Source organism: Acomys minous, assembly GCF_964271855.1.
Source record: "Acomys minous genome assembly, chromosome: 4".
NCBI classification, from domain to species: Eukaryota; Metazoa; Chordata; class Mammalia; order Rodentia; family Muridae; genus Acomys; species Acomys minous.
Window position 1 is genome coordinate 52,696,841 of NC_140486.1, and position 9,966 is coordinate 52,706,806.

The 9,966-nt window shown below is 51.8% G+C and overlaps 1 protein-coding gene across 4 annotated transcripts; it reads left to right on the forward strand.

The window, feature by feature from the left end:
- Window positions 1-5,964: 5,964 nt before the first annotated feature.
- LOC311596196 (protein NYNRIN-like) lies at window positions 5,965-8,524 on the forward strand. 4 transcript variants are annotated; one of them, XM_084779434.1, is made up of 3 exons: window positions 5,965-7,589; window positions 7,858-7,928; window positions 7,998-8,118. In XM_084779434.1, exons 1-2 carry the CDS (start codon window positions 5,991-5,993, stop codon window positions 7,900-7,902), a joined length of 1,644 nt encoding a protein of 547 aa, XP_084635560.1. In that variant the 5' UTR covers window positions 5,965-5,990; the 3' UTR covers window positions 7,903-7,928; window positions 7,998-8,118. The 4 variants fall into 4 exon arrangements, with proteins under 4 accessions (XP_084635560.1, XP_084635561.1, XP_084635558.1 ...); XM_084779435.1 differs by having other exon boundaries at window positions 5,965-7,550; window positions 7,858-8,139; XM_084779432.1 differs by lacking the exon at window positions 7,858-7,928 and having other exon boundaries at window positions 5,974-7,589; window positions 7,998-8,524.
- The last annotated feature ends 1,442 nt before the right edge of the window (window positions 8,525-9,966 follow it).

A 9,966-nucleotide genomic window follows, 5' to 3' on the forward strand; every position in this document is an offset into this window, starting at 1 on the left:
AGGTAATACTTCTGCAGGGACACTTAACTTACTCCATATAGCTATGGTGAACAACAATATGAACCATATGCTCTTGGATTCAATATTAAAAACTCTTATGGGGCAGCCAGACGGCTCAGTAGGTAAGGGTGCTTATTGCCAAGCCTGATGACCAGAGTTTAATTCCTGAAACTCACATGGCAGAAGGAAAGAACCAACTGTTGCAAGTTGCCCTCTGTTCTCTGAATATACCCTATGGCTTACCTCTCTTTCTCTTCCTTCAAAACAAATAAATGTTAATAGAATAAAATGTAATAAAATTCTTACTACCATCGCAGACAAAATTTTTCCATTTATTTATTTATTTATTTATTTTAATTTTGTGGTAGGTAGAGCTTACTTAAAGGAGTCCTGTTGGCATGGGGGATGTTTTGTTGAATTTTCTAAGTTTTCATTTAAGTAAAAATAAGAGCTTTTTCTTTTTCACTATGAATGGATATTTAAAGCTCACACCAAAATTGGTAATAAATGATTTATTGGATTTTTAGAGCGCTTTGTAGAGATCTTACCCAAGCACACATGCGTATTAGCAGCATGGAGCTGGGGTGACAGGAAGAGAGCTAGAGACGAAGGAAAATGACAGTGGCATATTCTGAAGAGTAGGAGCAGAAACCTAGGTGGTGTGGCCTCTTTGGATTTGCTCCACTGTTGCAAACATTACTTTAAAGGTGAGTCACAAGTCTTGTCCTACTTTGCAACAACTAATACTAGGGGGAAAATAGTTACAAAGGGAATCATGAGCAAAGAGGGAAATGATGCAACAATCACTACGAAGCAAACATCCACCCTGTAACCCAGGAGTTCTGTGGGGTTTTTCTCTTCTGTTTTTCCCCCTTTTTTCCTTTAGAGATGAAAAAGAACTTTTAAAGAGAACACATACTCATGATTTGGGCTAACACATTTCTGAAGAATAGCAAATTCACCACTAGGCATAACAAAAATCTGTCATATTAGCTGTTTGTCTTTTTAAAAGTTGAAAATATTTGTAATATAGTGTATTTAAAGCACTAAAATTAAGGACCTAATATTAATACACAAAGAGAATAAAGTGGGAGGATCTAGCTGGTTGCAGTTCCAGGAAATGCATGATTATCTCAGACTGACTTGTATAATAAACCACCCTCCCTTGGGTGGTCTTAGATGGAACGAATAGTTTCCCCACTTTTCCTCCCCTTTCTCTTTTCTCCTATAGATGATGACCCAAAATTGTCCCTAAAGTGTGTCTTTTTTCTGCAGTCTCTGCTACCCTCATTATTTTTCATAGCCACCGAGGAGGGAACACATTCTTCCTGCGGCATCACAGGGCATAAATGTAAGGTGAGAGTGTTTAGAGGTGCATTTCTAGAGAGCTTTACTCTCTGTGCATTTACTGTTAATGCAATGCATTTTAAGGAAAGAACAAAGTGTACATTAAAATAAGAATTGGTAGTTACTTAGCTGAAGTATGACAGGGAAATACATCAATGTACTGCTAATGGTTTGCAGGAAGATTTGTCCTTTTCAGAGGAGGACTATTTCTTTCCGATTGGAATATCCTTTTATGGTTTGACAGTCTAGGCAGTAGCTCAAGTGTGTAGCTCACACAGAGGATCTGAGTGGTTCCCAGCAACTATGGCTGACCGCTCACAAGACCCAGGGGTTCTTCGGGCACCTGCACTCACAGGAGGGAGGGATCTGTTTAGGAGGAGGAAGAGGACTATCAAGATGGGAAAGGAGGAGAAGAGAGAGAAAAGTGGGGCCTGGATATTGTGCACATACATGATCTTCATGGAGGAAAATTGTAAGACCCCCTCCCCTGTGCACCCGGCATAGCAAGCATAGCAGCAGTAACGTTATCTTGCAAGGCAAGACTAAAATAATGGGCTCCCGAGATAAGATAAGGCCTGGAGCTCAGAGAAGAAAGATAAAAGCGCGCTTGTCCTTGTCAAACAAGATATTTATGGTCGGCCATCTGGCCCAGGGAGTGGGCAAACTCCCCTGTTCCCATCCGATGGCCGGGCCATAACCTCGCTCCATGTCAAACAAGATATTTATGGATGGCCACCTGGCCCAGAGAACAGATAAACCCCCCTGTTCCCAAAGCCCACCTAATGACCGGACTATAACCTCGCCTCACTTAAATTTACCAATCAGCGCCCTGTAACTATGCTTTTTCGCTTCTGTAACCGAGCTTCCCGCCAAACTCCCTATAAAGGACCCCCTAAAGACTCGCCCGGCGCGCCAGCCTCTTGGGAGACTGAAACGCCCGGGTACCCGTCCCCTTAATAATAAAGCCTCTTGCTTGTTGCAGCCGAAGCCTTGGTCTCGTTGGTTCTTGGTGGGGGTCTCCGCGTTAAGACCGCCGTGTCGGGGGTCTTACATTTGGAGGTTCCACCGAGATCGGGACCCCCGCCCAGGGACCACCGACCCAAACTCGGGAGGTAAGCCTTCGTGCCGGCCGGCTTAGTCGTTATTGTCCTTTCGTCTCTTTGTTAATTGTTACGTTACGTGTCTCGGTGTCTGCGCAGACTCTCTGAATCTGGCAAGGACCGGGAGGAGTTGACGAGCTCGGACTCCCCCCTTGCGCCACCGGGAGACGTCCCGGCGGGATTCCGTAGGGACTCTCCGTCCCACCAGAACCCTGCCTCCTCCAGGGTTATTCGGGGCTCCGGCCCATCTGAGAGGCTATTCGCCTCATCTGGGAGCGGCGCCCGGGCTGCCGTCTCCAACCTCCGTTTTATTTTCGCTTTGGCGCAAGCATCCCGCGCAGGCTGTGTCTGGTCTTCTGTGTGTAGTGTTTCTCTGTTGTGTTTCGTTCTATATTTTTGGTACCATGGGTCAGACTCTTGTCACCCCGCTAACCCTTACTTTGCAGCATTTCAAAGAGGTCCGTGCCATTGCGCACAATCTGTCAGTAGAAGTTCGCAAGGGCAAATGGGAAACTCTTTGTTCCGTTAAATGGCCTACGCTTTATACCGGGTGGCCACGAGATGGCACTTTTAACCTTTCTCTCATTCTACAGATCAAGTCCAAAATTGTAGACCCTGGACCACACGGTCATCCGGACCAGGTCCCCTACATAATGACTTGGGAATCTCTCGTTCGTGACCCCCCTCCATGGGTCAGACCTTTCCTCATTCCGCCCCCTCCTACCCCCACCTCCCTTATCACGCCCACCTTAGAGCAGCCGCCGGCCCGGATTCCAGCGGCTTCCCCTGAGGCCGGTCCCCATTCCGCTTTGACGCAGCCGCCGGCCCGGATTCCAGCGGCTTCCCCTGAGGCCGGTCCCCATTCCGCTTTGACGCAGCCGCCGGCCCCAACCCCAGCGGCCCCCGCTGGGGCGGGTCTCTACCCCGCCATTGTACGCGCCCCCCCCAAGGTCTTGCCACCGGATGAGGGACCCCTCCTGGATCTCCTGACTGAAGAACCACCCCCTTATCGGGCCCCAGGCCCAGCCTCACCGGCCGGACTTCAGGCTCCCTCGGCTCCTCCCTTGCCGGGGCCACCTGAAGATATTGCGCCACCGCCTGAGCGCTCCGGACCCGCGCCTCGCCCTGACGATAGTGCTCCCGCCGCAGCAACCGAGGCCTCACCAATGGCCGGCCGACTCCGCAGCCGGCGCGAGGTTCCACCCCAGACCTCTCAGGCCTTCCCCCTTCGGGCTGGCACGGGTGGCCAGATACAATATTGGCCGTTTTCCGCCTCAGATCTTTATAACTGGAAAAATAATAACCCTCCTTTTTCTAAGGACCCCTCCCGACTAACCTCTCTAAATGAGTCCATTCTAGTTACCCATCAACCCACTTGGGATGATTGTCAACAGCTCCTACAGACGCTCCTCACCTCCGAAGAAAAGCAGCGCGTCCTTCTGGAGGCACGCAAGAGCGTCCCAGGAGCTAATGGGCGGCCTACTCAGCTGCCCAACGAAATTGACAGTGCTTTCCCCTTGGAACGACCAGACTGGGACTTCAACACTGAGGAAGGTAGGGCCCACCTATGTCTTTATCGTCAGCTGCTCATAGCGGGTCTCCAAAAAGCCGCCAGGCGGCCCACCAATTTGGCCCAGGTTAAGATGGTTACTCAGAAAGCAGATGAGACGCCGTCAGCTTTTCTTGAAAGAGGCCTACAGGGTTTACACTCCATATGACCCTGAGGACCCCCTCCAGGCCACCACCCTGGCAATGTCCTTCGTCTGGCAGGCTGCCCCAGATATCAGACGCAAATTAGAGAGATTGGAGGGACTTAGAGAGAGTACAGTTCAGGATCTTTTAAAGGAGGCAGAGAAAGTTTATAATAAGAGAGAGACGCCGGAAGAGAGAGAAGAAAGGCTTAGAAAAGAGTCCGAAGAAAGGGAAGAGAGATTAAGAAGAGAAGCGGAAGAAAGGGAAAATGCTAGAGATAAAAAGAGACATAGAGAGATGAGCAGACTGTTGGCCACCGTAGTTTCAGGGCGCCAGGATAGTCAGGGCCAGGGAGAACGGAGAAAAACCCCTGTGGATAAGGACCAATGTGCCTATTGTAAGGAGAGAGGTCACTGGGTACGGGACTGTCCCAGGCGTCCCAAAGGGCCCCGTAGAACCCCCCCCTCCGCGGCTCTCCTCAACCTGGAAGACTGAAGAAGTCAGGGTCAGGAGCCTCCCCCTGAACCCCGGCTAACTCTAAATGTAGGGGGGCAACCCGTCACCTTCTTGGTGGATACGGGAGCTCAGCACTCCGTCCTCACCACTGCACCGGGGCCCCTGACAACAAAGACTGCCTGGGTGCAAGGAGCGACTGGCGGGAAGCCTTACCGCTGGACCACCGAGAGGAAAGTACATCTTGCCACTGGTAAGGTCTCACATTCCTTTCTTCACGTCCCGGACTGCCCATATCCCCTCCTGGGAAGAGACTTATTAACCAAACTCAAGGCCCAAATTCACTTCGAAGAAGGGCACACTCGTGTGACAGGACCACAAGGGCGGCCTATTCAGACTTTGGTATTAAATTTAGAGGATGAATACAGATTGTATGAGACTGACCCCCCTGGGAGCGATACCCCTAGCCCAGACTGGCAAGCCCTGTATCCATCATCATGGGCCGAAACTGGGGGAATGGGCCTAGCTCACCAACAGCCCCCCATATTAGTACACCTTAAGGCTTCTGCCACCCCAGTCTCTATCCGGCAGTACCCTATGTCACAGGAAGCCTACCTGGGAATACGGCCTCATATTCGGAGACTCCTGGACCAAGGCATACTGACTCCTTGTCAGTCTCCTTGGAACACCCCCTTGCTTCCTGTTAAAAAGCCCGGAACGGGAGATTATCGGCCGGTCCAAGACTTAAGAGAAGTCAACAAACGAGTTGAGGACATACATCCTACTGTCCCCAACCCTTACAACCTATTGACGGGGCTATCCCCAGACCATGTCTGGTACACTGTGCTGGACTTAAAAGATGCTTTCTTCTGCCTAAGACTGCATCCCTCCAGCCAGCCTCTCTTTGCATTCGAATGGAAGGACCCCGACTTGGGGATTTCGGGGCAACTAACATGGACACGGCTGCCCCAGGGATTTAAAAATAGCCCCACCCTGTTCGATGAGGCCTTGCACCGTGATTTGGCCGACTTCAGGGTACGATACCCAGACCTCATATTGCTCCAATATGTGGACGATCTCCTCCTGGCAGCCCCCTCTAAGGAGAGCTGCCAACGGGGAACCCACGCCCTCCTACAAGTCCTAGGACGGCTGGGGTATCGAGCCTCTTTCAAGAAGGCACAAATTTGCCAGACTGAAGTAACCTACCTAGGTTACTCCATCAAGGATGGACAGAGGTGGCTCACTCCGGCTAGAAAACAAACTGTCCTCCAGATCCCACCACCGCGGTCCCCCCGTCAGCTCAGAGAATTTTTAGGAACAGCGGGCTTTTGCCGCCTCTGGATCCCTGGGTTTGCGGAACTGGCAGCTCCCCTGTACCCCCTTACTAAGCCAGGAACGATGTTTGTCTGGGGGCCCACCCATCAACAGGCCTTCGAGGCTATTAAGACTGCCTTAATCTCAGCCCCCGCACTGGGGCTGCCCGATTTAACCAAGCCCTTTGAGTTGTTCATTGACGAGAAACAAGGCTACGCCAAGGGAATTCTAATTCAGAGACTGGGGCCCTGGAAAAGGCCTATAGCCTACCTCTCTAAGAAACTGGACTCCGTGGCAGCAGGCTGGCCCCCTTGCCTACGGATGGTTGCTACAGCCGCTTTGCTCCTTAAAGACTCTAATAAACTCACCATGGGACAGCCAATTACTATCTTAGCGCCCCATGCCATGGAATCCCTGGTCCGGCAGCCCCCAGACAGATGGCTCTCCAACGCCCGGGTTACCCATTACCAGGCCATGCTTTTAGACTCGGACAGAGTCACCTTTGGGCCAACAACCAATCTCAACCCTGCCACGCTGCTCCCTCTCCCAGACGGGCCCGAGGATCATGACTGTCAGCAAGTCCTGGCGGAAATCCACGGAACCCGCCCTGACCTCACTGACCAGCCCCTCCCTCACCCAGACTTCGTTTGGTATACGGATGGGAGCAGCTTCCTGGATAACGGGACACGACGGGCTGGAGCGGCTATCACCACCACCGACCAGGTAATATGGGCCAGCCCTCTGCCCCCAGGGACCTCCGCCCAGCGTGCTGAACTGATCGCCCTGACCAAGGCCCTGGAACTGGCAAAAGGAAAAAGGCTAACAGTCTATACAGACAGCCGGTATGCCTTCGCCACAGCCCACGTACATGGAGAAATTTATCGGCGCCGAGGACTCCTCACCTCAGAAGGTAAAGAAATTAAAAATAAGACTGAAATCCTGGCCCTCCTAAAGGCCCTCTTTTTACCCCAGCAGCTCAGCATCATCCATTGCCCGGGCCACCAGAAAGGGGACTCCCCTGAGGCTCGAGGTAATCGGCTGGCTGACGAGACAGCCCGCCAAGCCGCTACAAGACCCCTCGACACTCTCGAGGCGCTCTCCTTACAAGGGGACACCGGAGTGCCAGGACAGCAGGACCGGAATTGGAAATTCACCGACGACGACATACAGAGACTTCAGAAAATGGGCGCGCTTCCTGAAGGCCCTGACCATTGGCGATACCAGGACAAGGTAGTCGTCCCCTCAAAAGAAACTGACTATTTGATTAACTACTTCCACAAGCTCACTCATTTAAGCGCCCAGAAGATGAAGACCCTCCTTGAAAGAGAAGAAACAGACTTTTACCTATTGGGAAAAAAGGAGGCCCTCCAGAGAGCCATTGACAATTGCCGGCCCTGCACGCTGGTCAACACCAACAAGTCCTTAAATTTGTCAGGAACTAGGGTCCGAGGGCACCGGCCAGGGACCCATTGGGAAATTGACTTCACGGAGATCAAACCAGGTATATACGGATACCGGTACCTGCTGGTCTTCGTAGATACTTTTTCAGGATGGACTGAAGCCTTCCCCACCAAACATGAGACGGCCAAGGTGGTTTCCAAGAAGCTTTTAGATGATATTTTCCCTCGCTACGGGATGCCACAGGTAATTGGGTCCGACAACGGACCAGCCTTCGTCTCCCAGGTAAGCCAGCAGGTGGCCAATCTACTGGGGATTAATTGGAAATTACATTGTTCTTATAGACCCCAGAGTTCAGGACAGGTAGAGCGCATGAATAGATCTATTAAGGAGACTTTGACTAAATTAACGCTTGCAGCTGGCACTAAGGACTGGGTGGCCCTGCTACCCCTGGCCCTATACAGGGTCAGAAACACCCCTGGCCCACATGGGCTTACTCCTTTTGAGATTGTCTACGGTTCACATGTTCCTATTGTTCACTTCCTTGACCCAGATATCGGCTCCTTCGCTACCAGGCCTTCCCTCCAGGCACACCTAAGAGCCCTCCAAGAGGTGCAAAATGAGGTATGGAAGCCCCTAGCCCGTGCTTATAAAGACCAGCTTGACAAACCCCTGGCCCCTCACCCATTCCAGGTCGGAGACTACGTCTGGGTCCGACGCCACCGGACCAAGAACCTTGAACCCCGCTGGAAAGGACCTTACGCTGTTCTCCTGACTACCCCGACGGCTCTCAAGGTAGACGGAATTGCCACCTGGATCCACGCAGCCCACGTCAAGGCAGCCAGGGAGACAGACCCAGACAAGACAACATGGAAGGCCCATCGAACCGACAATCCCCTAAAGATAAGACTTTCCCGAACCTGATCCGCCCCATGACCCTTACTTTTCTCCTACTATCCCTCCCCTGGGCCCCGTCTGCCAGCCCTCACACTCCAGTACAACAAACCTGGGAGGTAACCAATGAAGAGGGAGACACCGTCTGGTCGGTCACCGCACTACACCCTCCATGGACTTGGTGGCCGGACCTGACGCCAGACCTCTGTAAGTTGGCAGCCGGGTCACTAACATGGGACCTTCCCGACCACACTGACCTCTCTAATCCCCCGGCTGAAAGACTATGCGTGCCAAATGGGATAGGAAGCACTCTCGGGTGCTCCGGACAGTTCCACCGGGCTAATCTTCGGTCCATTCAGTTCTATGTTTGCCCAGGACAAGGCCAATCTCGGCAGTTCAAGCGCCAATGTGGGGGGGCCCCTGATTTCTTTTGTGCCGCATGGGGCTGTGAAACCACGGGCGAGGCTTCCTGGAACCCCTCTTCCAGTTGGGACCTGATCACGGTAAAGAGAAACAGTAGCTATGACAGGCCAGGAGAAGGAGAAAGAAATGAGTATAAATACCTCCAGAATAAATGCGCCCCCTTCAATAGCCCAGAGGGGCCCTGCAAGAAAAAGTACTGCAACCCCATAGTTATCAAGTTTACAGAAAAAGGAAAGCAGGATCGCCGATGGCTTAAGGGGAACACTTGGGGGTTGCGATTGTATAAACCAAACAAAGACCATGGGCTAATTTTCAAGGTCAAGTTGACCCTGACTACCGCTCCCACCATGGCAATAGGCCCTAACCCTGTCCTGGCCGAGCCACCTCAAGCCCAGCCTAGACCCCAGGTGCTACCCCCACCCGCTCCACCGACGACGTCATTTTCGATAAATCCTAGCACCCCCTCTGCCCTAGATTCACATCCTAACACGAGAAATCAGCTCCTGGACTTGGTAACGGGGGCATACCAGGCCCTAAACTATACTTCCCCGGAAAAGACGAAGGAATGTTGGATGTGTCTCACCTCCCAACCCCCTTACTATGAGGGAGTTGCCCTTACGACCAGCATTACCAACTCCTCCACCCCAGACAATAGGTGTCTCTCCAATACCCCTCACCGTCTTACGCTGTCTGAAATATCCGGTAAGGGGACTTGCTTAGGGACCGTCCCCTCGTCCCATAAATCCCTGTGCAACACCACTTTGACCAGCACCCTGAAAATTTCGGAAACCAGGTACCTCACTGGCCCAAATGGAACCTACTGGGCCTGTAACACTGGGTTAACCCCATGTGTCACAACATCCGTCCTTAAAATGTCTTCGGACTTCTGTGTATTAGTCCAGCTCTTCCCCAAGATCACATACCATGACCCCTCCGACCTATACCGCTATTTTGAGGGGATTAATCGTTACCCCCGAGAGCCAGTATCCATCACTCTGGCACTGCTACTGGGAGGATTAACAGTCGGGGGAGTTGCGGCAGGGATCGGAACCGGGACTACTGCTCTCACTCAGGTTACTCATTTTCAGCAACTACAACAGGCCATGAACGCAGATCTTCAAGCATTAGAAGAATCTATTAGTGCATTAGAACAGTCCCTGACCTCCCTTTCTGAGGTAGTGCTCCAGAATCGTAGAGGGTTAGATATTTTATTCCTGAAAGAGGGTGGACTCTGTGCAGCCCTCAAGGAAGAATGTTGTTTTTACGCTGACCATACAGGGGTAGTTAGAGATAGTATGTCCAAGTTGCGAGAGAGACTAAAACAGCGACAGTTGCAATTCGAATC

Bases quoted from the DNA above. Each gene is read 5' to 3' on its own strand.
- LOC311596196 (XM_084779432.1), top strand. From the start codon at position 5,991: ATGTTTGTCTGGGGGCCCACCCATCAACAGGCCTTCGAGGCTATTAAG. The intron at 7,590-7,997 runs GTAAGCCAGCAG...CACCCATTCCAG, and splicing joins GACCAGCCTTCGTCTCCCAG to GTCGGAGACTACGTCTGGGT.